We start from the raw sequence: 18,341 nt of genomic DNA on the forward strand, positions 1-18,341 counted from the left end.
TTGTGCAAAAACTTGTTTTAACCACTGCATTTTTTCAAGCAGAAAGTAGTTGTGTAATGTTCTTTCCAGAGCCATATTTAAAAATAGCTGTTTAATTAACTGGGTCTACCCAGTACATAGGGCATTGTGCGTGTGTCTGTGCTGAAGAGCTCAGCTGAAACCTCTGAATTCATGTGGGTGGTTTAATTGATGGCAATGGTATTGTCATGTGGCTGAGCAAGCAGCACTGTAAGTGAGGGCTGCTACCTCTCGCCCAAAAGCAGCAAGGGCCAGGCCACAAAAAGTCAGCAAAAGGACTGTGAAAGTGACTTTGACAGCTTTGTCTTTTTGTTTCCTCTCAATGACTTCCATAACACTTTTGCTCAGTTCACAAGTCTAAATGTGTTTTTTCTCCTGGTAACTTGCAGCATTGTCTGAAGCTTTGAAAGCCAAAATCCAAAGTCAATTTGAACACAACAAAGGGAAAGCTTATTCCACTGTCTTTCTTATAGCAGTAAACCTTTGTGTCCATCAGAAATCTGAGTGGAGCTAAAGCAGGAACTCATAGTAAAGAGATGTGTCACATAAAACATCACTGTGTCATATCTTTCGCTAGCTCAGTTTTCCCATGGCCTCAGCCCTCTCTCACTACTACCAACTGGTTGAAGGTATTCCCAAATGCTGATGGGGCACAGCAGTTGTAGAAGTAAGGAATGAGCCCCATAAACTGATGGCAGCAGAACAAGACCCTGGAAGCTCTTACCCAGTTCGGACAAGTCTTGGCCAAAATGCTGTTTCTTTCTGAATTACCTCTTTTTATTTATTTATTTTTCCCCAAAACCAGCGCCGTGTAGCACAGGCAACACCACATGAGAAAACAAATGCAGGGTCAGTGCTCTGCTTACTTAAAAGTTCATTAAAAGACCAGTGTCCTGATTTTATAATAGAGAACAGACTCTTGTTGCTTTCTTTTGGGCTACTATTCTTCTTTGGTTGTTGTTCTTCAACTGTTTTGGTCCTATTTCAAAACTTGCTTCAATTTAATGAAGAGGATTTTTTTGGTGCTTTCCAGTTTGAAAGTGAAGTTTCTTGGAGTCTTCTGGATTATGAATATGGGATTGACAAGGATTTTCCTGGGAAAAAAAAAATATATATATATATATAAAAACCCAACAACAAAACATTACAAATAAATTGTAGATTGAAAATTTGGAAGAAAACAGAAAATCCTTCCCTCCCCTCCCCATCCAAAATCTCCTGTTTCTGCTTCTGGCAAGCATCACATCTTTGAGGATACTGTATCATGAGAAAACTGTCACTTGGTGATGTATTAGGGTAATATATCATGAGAGCATCGTTTCTTTAGAGGATATGGGCAGTAAAAGACATGATTCTGGCCAGACAGAGCAGCAGGGGACCTTGCTTTTTTTTCTTCCCTTTTCTTTAATCTAGCTCCGTTTTTGTGTTGTACAGAAGTGAATTTCTTCATGGGATATGACTTGTTGCAAAGTTAGGAGGCCCATTGGGCTTTTTAAACTCTTTAAGAAGTACATTGCCTCAAGGGCTGCTTTGTTCAACATTTTTAGAACAGGCTCAAACCCAAGACCGGTATATTTGCCACTATCTAAATCTCCCGTGTAAAGGCTGAGTAAGCAGACTTCAGACACAGAAGGCAATAAAGATACAATGACAACTAACTTTTGTTTGGGCAACATACATTTGTAGGTTTAGCTCATCAAAATATGATGACATGATTTTTTACAAAATATCAGTCCACGCACCTCTTTAAAATAATCTTCAAATGAACTTTTATTTACATCAGTAGAAAAGAAATGACCATCAATCAGTATTCAGCTTCAGTGAACTCATCCAAAAAATGGGAATTCTGAACTGGTAGTCTCAGATTTTTATATGTTTTTTTTTTTCTTTTTTCCTTCCAGTTTTCATGGTTTTACATTTTTTTTATTGGTAGTATGTCTGTTGGAAAATTAGATAGACACAGACTATAGAACCAGGATGGTGATAGTTAAGAAAAATACGTAGCATGTTGTTAGGAGGCTCTTTTGATTAAACTAGGTTAATGTTAATTTTTGAGACAGGGCAGAACATGACCTGGTAGCTTGATCTAAAATTTGTTGAATTCACATGGTTTAACAATCTGTTTTAAACCTCTGGCACATCTTGTTTTTGATTCTTCTCCAGCCAGTTTTACTGGCTGATCTGAGTGACTGGAAATATCCGGCAAGGGGCAAAGCATGAGCTCAGTGGGACACAACCCTTTCTAGCATCACAGATACATGTATCCACCAGTAGCTTTAAATTAACAGGTATTGCCTATAACTACTCTTTTTTTTTAGGTATTTGCATCAGCTGTAGCTGGCTTTTATAATTAATGTGAGTTCTCCATGAACAAAGCCCAAAAAACACTTTTTTGTTGTTGTTGTTGAAAAGACAGAAAGGGGAAAAAAAGATGTGAATTTTAAATGCATACACACTGTGAATTGCAAAGGTATTGTTCTTTACAAGAACCCCAGAATGTATGTCTACCATGAATCCTGATTCCTGGAAAACTATAGGTAGTGTTTTGGAGTGCAGTACAAACTTCTGGGAAACTCTAAAGACTGCAACATGCATGATCATCATGTACTATTCTCTTGACACATGAAGAGTTTTGCCTTTAGCTGTACAGTTAATGAGCTCTAAGGCTAGGTGACACTTAAAGGTGGAGGTGGAGATAGGGAGATGGTGAGCAAAGAGGTCTGGATCCTGTTCTGGCTTTCCTTCTGGCTTAAAGTGATGTTGTGGTCATTTAATCCATCTGTGCCAGCTTGTCAACAAGCACACTGGAGCAGGGATAACTACTCCTACAGTGTGCTCAGACAGTACTTGATCTTACAGGACCCTGATTCCAGCTGCAGCCTATGCAGTTTCATTAATGCAAGCAAACGTAAGGGGAAAACACTTCCTTTTCACCATGTGATAGTACAGCAGGCTGCTGTCAGGGAATATCAGGATTGAAGTGAGCCACAGAGGTCACTTTCCTCATGCTGGTGAACATCATTAAACACAGTGAAAAAAAATATCTGTTCAGTCTAGAATGGGTTGTGAGTGATGTATCCTGAATGACTTGCACTTATTAATGTCTTCATCTCAGTGGTGAGGAATAGCCATTTGCAGTGAATTTTGGTGTCAGCTTTCAGCAGGACCTTTGCTTAAAATCCCATTTCCTAGGGAGTCAGTGGTTGGTACCACCACAGAGAGCTGCAGCCCCCCTCCCTGCTCTACGTGTGTGGTGGGCTAGTGCTTTAAACTAAAGCAGATAAACCAAAGAGGTTACAGGGATGAGCTAGTGAATCAGAGGCTACCCTATGCACTGCTAAAAAAAGGAAAAAGATGCTCTCTTGTCTGTACTGACCTATTTTGTTTCTGATGAAATAATGTCATTTGCATCTGTCTAGTGCAATTTATGCTGAAGTCATAGATGTGTTGCACTATGGGCAGGGCTGGAAGTACTGCACCACGTTTGTCTGCATCCTCGTGAACAGATCCATTAAAATGGAGGACATGCTTAAAATAAATAGGTCTTCTCTCTCCATATGGTGAAGTGTGTGCCTTTGTGTCTGTGAGTTTATGTGGGTAAACAAAAGGAATGGTATCATTTTACCATGGCTATTGTTTCTTAATAAATATTTTTGCCACCCGAAATTTGAAAGAACATCTAGTATGCTCGACCATTTTTTGTTTAAGCAAGGAAATCTGTTTTTGTGCAGGAAAAAAAAAGGACAGTTGTAAGGAATAAGGGAAATTGGACCTTCTCACTGGTCCTTGACAGTGGTCTGAAATACCTGCAAACAGCTCTCCTTGGGGAGCGGTGTCTCCTCCCTGAGGCCATACTGCGCAGCTCTTGCTCAGGCAGGGAAAGGATCCCTACAGACAGCAGTCCCACAGTGCTAGGCAGGTCTCACCTGCATGATCAGCTTCCCCAGTAGCAGGGAAGTTTGCAGACCAGCCCTGAGATGTGAAATTCCAGGCAAGAGTGCCAAAAGAAGAGGGGTGTATTTTCAGAAAGTGCCTCAGGATTTGTCTAGAGCATGAGTTGTGCACGTGCCTCAGCCTGTTCTCGAGTTCAAACTGGCACAATATTGGGGCTGTCTGCATATAATGGGTGCAAAGCTTGTGCTCCTCAGCTTTGCAGAGGGACAGAACCTGTGGCCAGTGTTGGCCCTGTGTCTTGTGTGGGTGAGCATGGCTCTGTGGGTGCTGTGAAGCTGCCTTGGCCCTGACACAGCCCACACCGTGCCTCATGCTTCAGAAGTGACTGAAGTGCACAGGCCTCCTTCATTTTAAATAACTCTTTCTTCACACTGGAAAGCCCCATCCCAAATTCCCTGTGGGTAGCTTTCACCATTGTTTGAAAATTGTTATTGTTTTGGAGGATTATTCTTGCAGGAGCTTCAGGAGGCTCTGAACTGCTCCAGGAGGAGTACAATCAGTGAGTGTTACTGATGAGCATACTAGTGGTACTGTGATGAGAAATGGTCAAAAGTGAACAGTTTCAGGATTAGCCATTAACAGTAGCTGTTACTTCTTCCAAATCTATCCCTCTTGCTTTTACAACAAGTTCTCTATCACTTTCTTTGATTAAATGAAAATTTAAGCAGCATTTTTCCTTTTCCGTATGAATACACAACATCCTCAGGATATCAGAAACACAGTGCTAGTCTTCTAAAAGCATTTACAAAAAAAAAAGGGGAAAAAAAAAAAAGGAAAGAAAAAGAGACGAAAACTGAGAATTTCACAGTGGAAATCTAGCCCCCTGAGAATCCACATCTGCAAGGCCTTCCGCAGCCGGCTGACAGCCAAGGCTGGGGCTTGCAGTACTGCTGAAGAAACGAAACGGACTCCCAATTTTTATCTCTTCCAAGCCACATCCAGGTTGAAAAGCACCATCCTCCTGGTGGCTGCTGTGAGCCGGCTGGAGCCCAGTGGGGAACCCTGTAGAAAGTTGGCTGCAGCTTCCAAGCTGTGGTTTGGCACACATCCTCTCTAAGATCTTTGCCAAATATTCAGATTTATTTTTAGGGTATTTTTGTTGTTGTTGTTTTTTTCTGTTTTGTTTTGTTTTTTGTTTTTTTTTTACTTTTCGTGTTGGCATCTTATTTAACTGTAGTTTAATGCCTTTAGTTTGATATATTTTGTCCCTAGACAGGGCTATTTTGTGCAGAGGTCTTTGACGGAAGGTAAAAATATGTATGTGTATATGTAAGCGTATGTGGAAGCTGAACAAATTACGTTGAGAGGTAACGTGAAGCAGCAACACTGATATTAGCCCTGGTTCATATACCTCTCTTGTATGGGAATTTGACATCACCTTTGCAAGCCAGGTTCAAGAAGAGACCTTTGGTTCCCACTGGCAGAGTCTGGGAGAGTGGAGAAATGTGGGCACCTGACAAAACTTCCTGATATTCTCCAGATGCTTTAAAAAACAACTTCTCCACTGCTGGGCTCTGTTAGTGCAGGAGAGGGGTCCAGGGTGATGCTTCAGCACATCCCTACATTTTCCCTTCTGAGGAAGCCTGAGATTCCAGTGTGAGCCCTTTACCGAGTGCTCATGGGGAGCTGCATCAGCTGTGGCAGCATTGTTCTGGATCACCCTGACCTCTTTTAGAAAATACGTATTTTTCCAACACTAATAAAAACTTTAGCTGAGGTCTTGCGATGTTCTCTGTGTGTGTGTGTGTGTGTGTGTGTGTGTGTGTGTGTGTGTGCCTGAGCACTAAATTAAAAAACAGGAAAAAAAAATCCCAGATGTGACTCTATAAGCCATCTGTTTAAAATAACTATTGTGCAGGACTATAATTAAAAGTTATTTATTATGAATCTTGGGATCCTATTATGGATTTTGACTGACTCCCAGGTTTCTGATTTAGCAAATGGTTTATGTATTTATGAGCCGTGTGTCTCTTCCGCACTTCTAGGTGCCAGAGCGCATGTCCTTTAAACAAAAGGAAAAAATCTCCTACCCTCCTGTAACTGTTGGCTTCTGAATGTTGCCGTCTAAGAAGTTTTCTGTTAAGAATAGCAAAAATCAAAGCATCTGAGAGCTTTCAACAACTCCAGGGACGCTGTTGACAACACAGATGGAGGTTTGATAATACAACCTTCCTGCATGCAGCTACTTAGCAACATTTTAAATGTATGGTTGAGACAAGTAGTGACATTTTATGATTACTGGGGGTAGAAGGGGAATGCATTTGGGAAGAAAAGATTTGTTGCTGAAGTCCATTGGCTCTTGTACCCCGCTTCACCCTCGTGAAATGGGGGAGGAATGAGGTAACAAAATTGAAACAAGCAGATGGACAGTGTGCATTAAGAACAGTGTTTTGGACAACAGTGTAAAAAATAGCTGCTGGTGACAATTGCTCTTTGTTTTATCCTTTTACTTTTACACCCCATGGGCCTGGGAGATCTGCAGTGGATAATGCCTGACTGCAATAGACTAAACAATGATTTACCAGCCCTGTTTTATCTGCTGCTGCTGTCCTATGCTGGATCAGCACAGTATTAACCCTTTCCTCCACATCTCCTGGCCTATTTTTTCCATATTTTGTTTGCACAGGGAGTTAGGCACCTTTAGGGTGGTATCTGACACAACCAGTTTCTGAGCATTCTGGTGCTTGCATGCAACACTGGCTGCAGAGGAGGAACATCAGCTTTGCAAATCTCACTCCGCTTCAAGGCTTGACTGCCTTTCTTCTGGTGGCAAAGGACTGGCTCTGTTTACCTGGGGCACACAGAGCTGGTCCTTTAGGCAGGAGGCTGCTGCTGCTTCTCAAAAGGACAAAGTTATCTTACTCTTTTCTTTCTTTTTCTTTTCCTTTTTTAATTTTTTTTCTTTTTCTTTTTAATTTTTAAAGTGGTACCATGAACATTTAATGATCTACTTGGAATAGCTACTTAATGTAAAACAGTCCTCGGTCTCTTTGCCAGGTCATGAACTGCAGAATCTTCCGTCTGTAGCTGGGTTGTGACTCACACTCAGTTCTTTCTCTTTCCAGTTACATGATCCTTACCTGAAACAAAGGTCATGAGTTTGGGCTTTAGCCACTAGTGTTGCTGATGATAAGGGAAAGAGAGTGAGACCAAATTTAGTTGCACTTCCCAGTTGGCTCAGTGGTACCAAATTTTGTGATTGGCAAAGATTATTTCTTATTTAAGTGATCTAGGCCAAAGTTAGGAACAATATCTAGCAAGCATCTTCTGCTTAAGTATGGCGTGTTGGGCTCATCCTTAGGAAGATTTCCTGTAAAGGAATGACCATATCAGGATACACCAGAGGGCAGAGCAAGGAAGCCCATGCTTGAGAGAAAGGGGATAGAAGGTAGCTGGAAAGTTGGGCTACGGGAGACACTTGCCGCAGGAGTATGGCCTTAGCCTTTTAGTGTTCAAGGAGTATTTGGACAACACTCTCAGACAAATGGTTTGTATTTTGGGTGGTCCATTGTGGAGCCAAGATTTGGACTCAGTGATCCCTGAGTGTCCCTCCCAGCATTGTTCCAGGGCATTCTGGGAATCAGTGATCAAAAAGCTATATAGATCTCTTTTACTCTTCTACTTTTCATCCTCAGTAGTGATTCCTTCCTCAGGGAGTGTGATGGGCAGCTGCCTGCCAAGCCCATAACATAGGTTCTACCTAGCTAGATTGGCCTAGTGGAGCACCACGTGTTGCATATCCAGTGAGACTACGATGTGTCTCAGCTAGGCCAGTCATGTTCTCCAAAGGAACATACTGCACAATAAATTTTGCTTTTTCCTCAAACTTAGTTTCACTGTGCAGAAGACTATTCTGCAGGTAAAGCGAATGGGGCTACTACACTTTTAAATCTTGCATTGAACAAAACTTTGCTAAAGACAAGTGGACCTTATCAGAATCCTTCAAAATAGGATTGTGTAGTTGATTCATTGAAGTTGATTCTGCTGTCTTTCATCAGGCTGAATTAAAGCAAATCAGGGGCACTATATTCATGTAAAGAAAACCAGAATTTCACCCTGTGCTCTAAAAAGGAGTTGCTGAGGCAGTCTTGCTGATGCAGCTGCTTTGTGCCAACCCAGAACTGGAGCATTCTCATAAATTCAACCTAACTAGCCTGTTACATTGCATTTATGCTTGCTCTGCAATGCTGAAGGAATGCAAAGCAACCAGCATGTATTGGTGACTAGCAGTGACCTGCCTCTTCACAGTAGCTAGTGTGCTGCATTTCAGCTGAGCAGCAATTTAAAGCCAGATTCTCACTTACTGATTTCACAGTGTCTTGGCTGGAGTTATTCCTCATTTACACTGATAAGATTGAAGAGCCTTTATAGCTCCCATCAGATCAGGCAGTGACTTTGAAGAAAATAAACCTCTTATTTAGACAAAGGGCGGGAGTGTAATAAAATCTGTGTGTTATCCTCCACTCGCACCTTGAATGAGGCCACAGGGAGCAAAAGAAAAGGACTGGAAAGCATGGCTTAGTTTTATGATTTACATTTTTCTTGTCCTTTGACTGTTTGCTCTCTAATTAAGTCATAAGATTGGATGAGGTCTAGTAACGTCCACCTGTGTCACTTAACGAATGGAGCTACTAATTACAGGCAAAGGTCACTTCAGAGGTCTAATTTCAGTCAGGAATTTCAAGTATCAAAATTTGACTAAAAAAAACCCAAAAGTATTTGTTTTCTGTCTTTATTTAAAGGTAGGGTTAACCAGAGTGGTTAACACCACAGGGTAAAGTCAGGCTATAAATGGAACATTTTTTTCTGCTTATTGTCACACAACCTATATTGACATTCCTTAATATGACCAATGTGCTCTTTGGCCTTCATCATTACTGGCCCTTTGGTGTTGAAAGATAACACTATAATGTACAGTAATTCTACCTGCTTGTACTATTTAATTGATTATAAGTATTTTGGGGAGAAGGAGATAAATCACAGTATTTTCTTTTATAATATAGTGTATAGCAGCCTCTTTCAAAGTACTCCTGCATAGTCAGGTAATACTGCTAGCTAAACACGATTTCAGTGCTGCCAGAGAGTTTCTCTAAATATGCCAACTCACCCTCAGATGTCTGTCCTATGTCAGCATGAAAATTGAGTCTTAAACTGTGTGGTTCATGGGGCAACACTTCAGGACCTCAAGTCCTCAAGTGGATATCTTCAATAAGGCACATTTTCTATACTGTAATGTGTTGTGGTTATGAATTACTGTCTTAGTAAACACTATTCACTCATGCTTCTGGACAATTCAGAGTCTATCTTTTAGTGCAGTCCTTCAAGAGCAGAGGGTGTTTTCAATCACAAAAACTTCAGAAGCAATAGAGCAGATGGCTGAGCTCACATTTGATTTTCTGAGTTGCAAGAAACTAAACCATGGATGTAGTTTATCTTTTTTCTTTTTTTCAGAATAAGGAAGTGACATGCAGAAGAGAGAAGTGTCCCATGCTTTCCAAAGAATGTGCTCTTGTCATTAAGCAGAGAGGAGCTTGCTGTGAACGTTGCAAAGGTGTGGTGCTCTTTCTGTTTTTTTCTCTCTTTAAAAAAGTGTTATCTGTTCAAATTTATATTGCCAGAGATGGGACGAAGTCAGAAGGCTCTCAGTTAGTCGCCAAAGCTTTAAACACAATTATAATCAATACATTTAAAAAGCTGGTGAAGATATATAAATGCACATATTCATTCTGCGATTATTAGATCTTGGCAATCTTCTAGATATACATCCTGATTGTACTTCATTGGTATGTTGTCAGTCTTTTGAGTAGTATTTCTTGATCTGACTTTTTCTATTGGAAATACTTTACATCAAAATCAATCTCCTTATGGTCTTATGTCCATAAGAATTTCTTTAACTTCTCACATGCTTGGACATAGCAGGAATAATGCTTGCTATTAATAAAAAACATTGTAATTATCCATGTCTGTTTCTTTTTTTCCCAGTACTAGGAACAGATAAACCAAATTTCATTCATTTTACTGAATGTTTCCTAGTTCAAATAGTAATATCAGTGACATTTTTGTTAAATGTTAAATGAGGTAACAATCTAAACACTGTGTATGTATTTCTCAACCAACATTGTTTACGCAAAGCTCTTTAGGAAGAGCTAATTACCAGATATATATATATAAAATAAATTGTTTAAACATTCACAGTATCCAGCTATTATATTTGCACATGTGAAAAATGTGAAAATAGACTAACTTGAAAAAGACTTTTTAAAATAAGTTATATACAGTATTGATTTTGCTGAGAGATTGCTGATGCAGCCCATGAGGTTGAGAATGAGGAATTCAGACAGCTTCACTTTTCTCTTTTTTTTTCTTCTTTTTTCTGTGTTGTTTAATTCCCTGGTGGTGTTATAGTGGCTTTAGAAGAGAGATGCAGTAGGATAAATTGTTGGGAAATGTGAGCATTTATTGCCTTCCCAGAGGAAATACAAATGCAGAACAGGTTTCATTGAAATTCAGACAGAAGAAACATGATGGATATGCGTTTTTCCCAAATGACTGCGGAATTATGCTAGCCAATCTTCAGTCGTGCTGCAACTTTAGAATAGGATTGGCAAGCCCCAGTCTGAAGGTTTGTCTAAGACTGATTCTTAGAAGAAAAATGAATGAAATGGGAAAAAAAAAGTATTACTGAAGAAGAATTTGTAGTTTTTACATAAGTTAAATGTAGTTCATTTATTTCGTCAAATTTTAGTTAAGTGTTAGGTTTATAGCAGAAAATATCCTACTTTTGGTTTGATTATGCTAGAGATTAGTTCTCCATTTTGATAAAAGGATGTGTAGCTCAATGTAGGTCAGTTTCCTGCAATTTTTTTATGTATGCACATTCATGCATACAGTGATTCTGCACTAAAAAAAAAAAAAGTTAATATTTCAAAGATGAGGATGCAAACATTAGTGTATATAAGTATTATCATTTGATTGAGAATTTAGTTCAGATTCCTTGTTAGATTGTTTTTATTATCCTGAATTGGAGTAAATATTACATTATACATTATTAATAGACTTGAGACTGGCATCTGCAGATTTGTATGTCTGGTGTCTCTAACAGGAAAATTAATAAAAGTGTTAAAAATTAGAATTAGGAGACTAAGAGGAAAGAGCTTTGTCTTATAAAACTGCTGGAGTTCTTTGAATGGGTTAGTTAAGTATACGGCAAAGAGATACAGCTGATATCTTCCTGGATTAGGCATCCAACAATATTCCTCACCAAATGCTCCTACAGAAACTAGGCAGCCCCAAGTTTGTAGACAAAGTCTTCTCATTAGCAAATAACAGACAGGTGGTGACAATGATCAATTGCTTTTGTAATGAAAAAAGGTTACCAGCAGTTTCTTCAAGGTTCTTAACTTGTCAAGATGCTGAAAATGATATATCAGAGTGTGTAGTGACAAAAAGATTGCTGATACTGTAGTGTAGCATGAGAGTGGAACTAACCATGAGGAACCGCAGAAGGTTCTGAGGACTTTTGTAGCTGGTGACAAAATGGCAAAGGAAATTGATGCCATCAGAGAGAAGGTACTTGGCTAGAAGGATGCTCAGTCTGATTCAAGATGGCAGTTTCTATGTACTTAAGATGCAAGGGCATCTTTAAATTTTAGAATTAAAAAAAAAAAAGGCTCTTGAGGGCTTAATCTTGCAAAGGAAATGCTGAACTACTGAATACTTTTTTCTTTCTGAAAGGTAAAGCAAAAGGTAAAGCTACCTATGCATTTGTGTAACTGCATCTGTCTCTGTGTAACTGCATAGGTCTCGATGTAATGCATCTGGGTTGCTCTGGTGCCATAGAAAGAGACTGATGGAACCACCTTCTCCTTGGGAAAGCTGCTTGCTTCCCTGCTCTTCTGAATGATGCTAAAACTCCTGTTCTGTTCTTTGCAAAAATCTAAAACAAGTGACCTGTGGGAAGCATTTGGGGAGTGAAGGATATATACACTAGCCTGGCTATGAGCCTCTTCAGCCCTTTTTAGTGTCACAGCAGCTCCCTTTGGTGTCCTCACAGATCTCCAGAACTTTTAGTATGGAGTTCAGCTGCAGCTGGGATTGACCCTGCAGTGTTTGTTCTCAGTTACTACTTTGTCAGTCTGCCAGAATGTCCATAGGGAATGCAGGCAGGAAAAGGGAAACTGATTTTTGCTGATTGTGTTTCTTCTAAACATGAAAAAAATGTTACAAAAAATAAAAAATAAAAAAAGGCAGCAGAACCTGATGGCTTTTTTTTCCCCCCCTTGGCATAGTTCCCATAGCTTAGAAAGGCCTAATCAGGTTTTATGGGCTATTGCCAGCTGCTTCAGATAGCTTCAGGTCTTCATAGCTTGTGAAGAAATGAATGAATGAATGAATGGGTAGCTGCTGTCATTGAATAGAACAGCAGGAGGATAACATCAAAACCAAAGAGTATGTCTCCAGAATGGAAACCACCACTCGTGAGTCATCTGTGACACTGCTGCTGGGATATTTTATTCTGCTCTAGGGAAGGCATGAGGGCTGAGTATGTATGCCCAGTATTTCTGATAGCATAAACCTTACTGGAATTAAGAAATACCATATGCCTGCAGTGGTGCATCCAGCTGAGTTTTTATGTTTGCACACAGGAGATTCTGAATTGCTGATGGAGAATCTCTTCTGCAAATGATTTTATGCTGAACATAAGTCCTTTGCTCTTGCTTTGGTATCTTTATGCTACTTAGACAATTTTTAGCACTCAGTTCCTTTCTGTGCATAAACAAAAAAAGGAAAATGAGAACAGCAGCAAGTAACGGCTTTTGCAATCAGAAGGAAAAATAGAATGACATTCATGGTGATGAAAACAATATGTTGTCCCTAACACATTAAGAGATTTGGCTTCACTTAATATTTTAATCCTCCAGACCAGTAATGTATTTTAATGCTGATCCTGACTTTCAGCACAGAGGACCCTGGATAGTGAAGTCAATGGGGCAGGGCTCCGCTCACTGTGTGTTTGTGCAAAGTCTGGAACAGAGAAATGTAGACCTGTGATTATGGCTCCCTGCTGCAAGCAGAATGTAAACAACCCAGCATAATAGGGAAAACTTTCAGTGAGATTATTCTTCTGACAGATACTTAGTGTAGTTTATAAAACATACCATACACCTCTAGCGTACTATTCATTTTGAAAGTATGAAAAAAATTAAGCCCTCTTATTACTTTAGCATAGGATAAATAGGCCACTTTTCATCTTTCATTTTATTTAATATGTTTAATGAAAACATATGAGATCACTGAGATTATAGAAATAGATTTGGCAGCATTTTCTTATTTAGTTGGTTGGAGACCTGTCACTTGGATATAGAGCTCTCTGCACCTCCAATAATAAGTTGTTTGCTCTGTGAAGAAGTATTACCAGATCAGGGCTGTATAAAGTTTGCATTTCTAAAATTGTGCGCCATAGCCTACTTTTATCCTATGAATATGAATACTCCGTGGATTTGCAAAGCAAAAACAGGATCTGTATTTGTCACAACACGTACCAATTACCATTCTGAAATTTCTTTCAATTGCCACATGCAATTTTGCTTTTTCTGCGTTTTTTAACTTTTGAGGAGAGTTATTGTATTGTAAATTTCTTTATTTAAAATAAATAAATAAATGAAGTTAGAGTTTCACCAGCTATTCTCCTTTTATTAGGTGTCTACCAGACAATGAAATCAAAGTCCAGGCAAAGGCATGGCTAGTTTCTTAGAATATTGAATATCCACAGCTATCACAGTTAATTGTACATTTCTTGGAAGGATATTGTATGGGAACTGTTGAATCACGGCCTGAACCACTGATTGATCACTTGAGGTGAGCACTGAGTCAGGTGCAGGAGCACAGGTGAAGGCAATGCACCTGTGTGACCAGAAGGGGTGGAGTCTGGCTCCACCTCTCCCAGACCCAATTTAAGGGCTGACCACGACTGTGTGGGGTTCTAGCTGAGCCCTGACCTTCAGTGACAGGTGAGCCCTTCCTAATTTATCAGGTGTCTTTATACCATCTGGATAAGCCATATAAAAATATGCTGTCCACCTTCATTATTTTATGTGGGTACTATTCATTCAGGGTGTTTAACCTACAGGTATAATATTTTATGAATGAACTGGTTTCCTCTACTAATGCTGTCCTGAGAAGAAGTTAGAGTGAGATTATGAGTTCATCGCTATCCTGACTATTCTACTAATGCCTTGAAGGAGCCTTATGTTCAGTACTTAATTTGCTTGTGAATATTCTCAGTATGAACTAGATAATGCCAGTTTGGTGGTGAACTTTGTGTGGGGGCATTGATGGGCACTATAACTTGCAGCCTATCCTTATACACCTAAGGGCAAACTCTTGAGATAAAGGTGGGTGGAAGGCTATGTGGTGGGAAGATAATCATATATTGTCTTACTTAAAACTTTCATTTGAATAGTCTAATTCTGATATCAGTTTGAAACTGGGTATGAAAAGAGATGGTTTTAGGGCCTATCAAGGCTGACTCTTCAGCTGGCTTTTCTCACTGCCTCTCATACTCCTGCTAACATGATGCAGTTCTGAGCCAGGAGGCCAGTTTCTTGAGGCTAGGGTTCAAGTTAACTTCAACATTCATTCAGTTTCTAACTTTGGATTTCAAGTAAAGGCAGGGATTTTGTAGCAGTGACAGGTTGCTACTAAGGATAGCGTCTCCCTTTGTAGTGTCAGCTTTTGTTACTTCTGGCTATGCCTAAGAAAATGTCTCTGTATCACCACTTCCTTTGAGTTCTTTTCTTATGAAAGTCTCACCACGTATCCCTTTAGTTTCTGTCATATACTATGGCCTCACCATAGCGTCTTAAATTTTAGAATTCCTTGTTCACTTGATTACTTTAATTCTCTATTTGTCACGTTATCATAAATACTTCTGCAGTCAAACACCAGATACCCAGACCTTAGCAATCACATAGAAGTTGTTCAGAATTCTCATATTAGAAAACAGTGTGAGACATCTGTGGTGATACACAGATGCACTGATACCTTGTGTGTGGGCATCGTGTCTGGTGCAGCAAAGCAGAAGAAAATTCATGACTTGCAATTCTGCTTTTCCATATAACATTGCTCTGAAACAATACAATAAAAACTATGACTGGAATTAAATTTTTTTACATTGATCTTTGAAATTATAGGGTGTACTGATTGTGAATGATTTTGCTGATATGAGGAAATCAGGAATAAATGATGCCATTGTTCATCACGTTCCTCACAGCCATAGGAGGTCACAGTTCTCCAGATGTAGTTCTCCAGATGTCAGTCTTGGCTAGAGCATTTGGTATCAGATCAGGATTCAGTGGTAGATCTAAGTATACAGTATTTTGGATTTCAAGGTTCTGATGGACCCCACATAGTGACTTTTCCCCAACTCCTATTTATAGGTGAAATGTGAAACATTTGGAAAGGCAAAATTCAATTCTAGTGGGGAGCAAAACCAAAACACTGGGAGGGGGTTATGTCTTGCTTTCTGCTGTTATTTGTTCAACGAACATGAGCTGGATTGCATCACATACTTTTGAGTGCTGCAGTTCCAGCATAGCTCACTCCCATGGCCATTTTACTCCACTGTGTTGAACGCCCTTTGTATGGCCCCTGAGTCTCGTATCTCTTGGTCATGATGATTGCAGTGGCTCAGCTGCAAATAGGCTTGATTGTACACAGTTAGAGGGGAAAGAGTTGGATTGTCAGTGTTTAGAGAATGACTTAATAAGCCTGGGAGATTTTGTATATATTTTTCTACTTCTGTGTTGATGAAAGAAGACCAGGATTACCCAATATGAAGTTTTATTTTATAGTAGCTGTCAGTGGCTTTACCATTGTTAAGACACGTGAAAATATATTTTCTAGTAAGTGTATATGTGATTCAGAGTTCTCATATTTTTGCCAACAGATTTAATACTACACAATGTGCAAGTTATTTTTTGTTTTGATTTCTTTTTCTTTTTCTTTTTTTTTTTTTGCTTGGCTAGATCTGGTATTTAGTGTTAGCATGCCTGGATCCTCCCTGAGGATTAATTTATCAAAAACTAAATAAAACATGTCTTCTGGCTGTTTTCTTTTTCCTGATGTTTATTTTCCATGTCAATAGAGAGGTTATTTTTTAAATAGAAAGTGGAGGGAAAGCAAGAAAAAGACTAATAGAAGAAGGAAAAATGCTGAAGAAATGAGGAATGGGGAGCCAGTCTATCATGCTCCATCATTTTGTCTTGGGAGAATACGGAAGTGACTTGTCTATAAAATCCTCATTAGCCTAAAATAAGCAAAAATCTCTTCTGGAATCTTATTAGGAAATGTCAAATTGAGTAATAAAAACTTGTTTTTAGTGAACTTCTGAGGACAGGGGTTGAGTTTTAGCATTACTAAACTGTTTTCTCCAGTCAGTTTCCCTTTTCATGGTACTGCTCTGTGCTTGGGTGTTTGGGGAAGAAAGAATGGTCACTTAAAAATGTTGTAGGATCTGGAATGATAAATGGCTTCCTGATTGTCAGCTTGCTTATAAGCAATTAATGAAATCTGCTGTAACTTGCACATTTTGTTAATTTAGTCCAAGTCTGGGTGAGTGCTTATTTTGTAATTAAATTGCTCTCTTTCAAATTAAATCAGCTAAAGATTGGTTTATACTGTTTGCAACCAGGAGACTCAAAGAAAGAGTGTACAACGTTGAACCAAAACTGATAAGTTAATAAATTAGAAGAAACTAAGCTTTATAATTAGAACCATTTTTTGTTAATTTATTGTACAGGAATGACTCAAGTCTAGAGGATCATTTTGCCTTTATTAAGTCACTTTAAGGTAATTTGCAGTTTTCACTGCATATATCAGAATTGAACAACTTCAAAGTGTTTGGTTTGATTCAGATAAGCAACCTTCAGCTTGCATGTTTATCTAGGACTTATCTGAACTATTTGGATTGAAAGTGGTAATAGGAACAAAACCTACAACTAACTTAAAGTTAATATATTACATTAATGAAACACCAGTAGTTCCTAAAGAAAGAAGCAGGAGAGACTAAAAAATTAGGTCACACCTCTTGACTGGTATGAATTACATTAGCTCCATTTAAAATTGATACAGACCAGTGATATTCAATGTCCTTCCATACGTGGAATCCTAAAGGTTTTACTGGTGGATTGTAAGTCATGAGAATAAAATTACTGGTTAACAGTGCACTGACTGGAATCTCTTCTCATGAGCTTTTGGAGGTTCATCTCTTGGAAACCTTCTCTAGATTTTTTTTTTCTTCCAGAGTTTTTTGTGTGCATTCAGTCTGAAGTAAGGGCTTAGCGTTCAAGGGATTGTGCTAGGTTCTGGTCTTTCTTGATTTATTATTTTCCTCTATTCTCCCTTTCAAATGGCGGATGGAGATAGTAATGTAGTGTAATAATATTTCCAAAGGGAATTAAAATGGCTTTTAGGAGCTTGAAGTATGTTAGGACATACTCTGTAGAAATAGGTATCAGCACCTGCACTAAGGTCTTCAGACATGAATCATCCAGTGTCTGCTGCTTTACCAGACAAGTATGAAGGTGGATTTTTAACAATGGGTGAGCTAGGATGGCTAAACTGAGTTGGCACTTTAGGGCAGGAAGGTTTTGGCTCGATGAATTTGAATGAGGCTCATAGGCTTCCATGCTGGCATTAAGTGTCTTAGTCCAGGTGTATGTTCTCATTTGTCAAATAAGAGATTTGTACGCTGAAACTGAGGATCAATAAAACTAGCTGATATGTAGGCTTTGTTTTCTTCCCATTTTGAAGAAGAGATGCTGGGCATAGTTTGGTGCTTACACAATGTTGCTCTGAATTCTTCATTCAACCCTCTGGCATGTGCAAATGTTCAGTCGCAATACCTCTAGGTCTTAAGACTTTTCCATTCTAGTTTCCCTTTCAAAATTTTATTTTTGCTACCTGCAAGCTCTCCCTGCCATAGTGACATTTGTTGTGCAGTCAAGCAGTGCTGACAACAAGCCCCTTGTGTCACTGGAGTATGTGGCTGATGTACGGGTGGAGCTTGGCTCCCACATTGCTGCTTTCTGCAGAGATATTTGCTGGTGTTTCTTCTGCCTTTGTGATTTTGGCCAGTCTAATCCTTAAACTTAAAATTTCAGTTTAATCTGTACGTACAGATTAGCCCAGCATTGCTTACTTTCTTACAGAGATAACATAAAGAACATGAGTGGTGAGCAAATATGTGAGTTATTTTGTAATCAAAAGTAGGTTCCAAGAGGGGCCGTGGTTCTGCATGGCACTGAAGAGTCTAGACCTATATGGTGAAACACATGTGGGTGTTCAACAACATAACTTGTTCTATTTTG

General features: G+C 39.2%; 1 protein-coding gene across 1 annotated transcript in view; it reads left to right on the top strand.

The window, feature by feature from the left end:
* Positions 1 to 18,341, top strand: part of BMPER (BMP binding endothelial regulator) — a 150,765-nt gene that overhangs the window by 12,730 nt on the left and 119,694 nt on the right. Inside the window, exon 3 of the mRNA XM_065752353.1 lies at positions 9,424 to 9,523. Within this exon, the coding sequence (XP_065608425.1) occupies positions 9,424 to 9,523 (100 nt within the window). The remainder of the gene's footprint in view (positions 1 to 9,423; positions 9,524 to 18,341) is intronic.

Source organism: Cyrtonyx montezumae, unplaced genomic scaffold (genome assembly GCF_038088225.1).
Source record: "Cyrtonyx montezumae isolate F1298 unplaced genomic scaffold, pur_monq_1.0 scaffold_8, whole genome shotgun sequence".
NCBI classification, from domain to species: domain Eukaryota; kingdom Metazoa; phylum Chordata; class Aves; order Galliformes; family Odontophoridae; genus Cyrtonyx; species Cyrtonyx montezumae.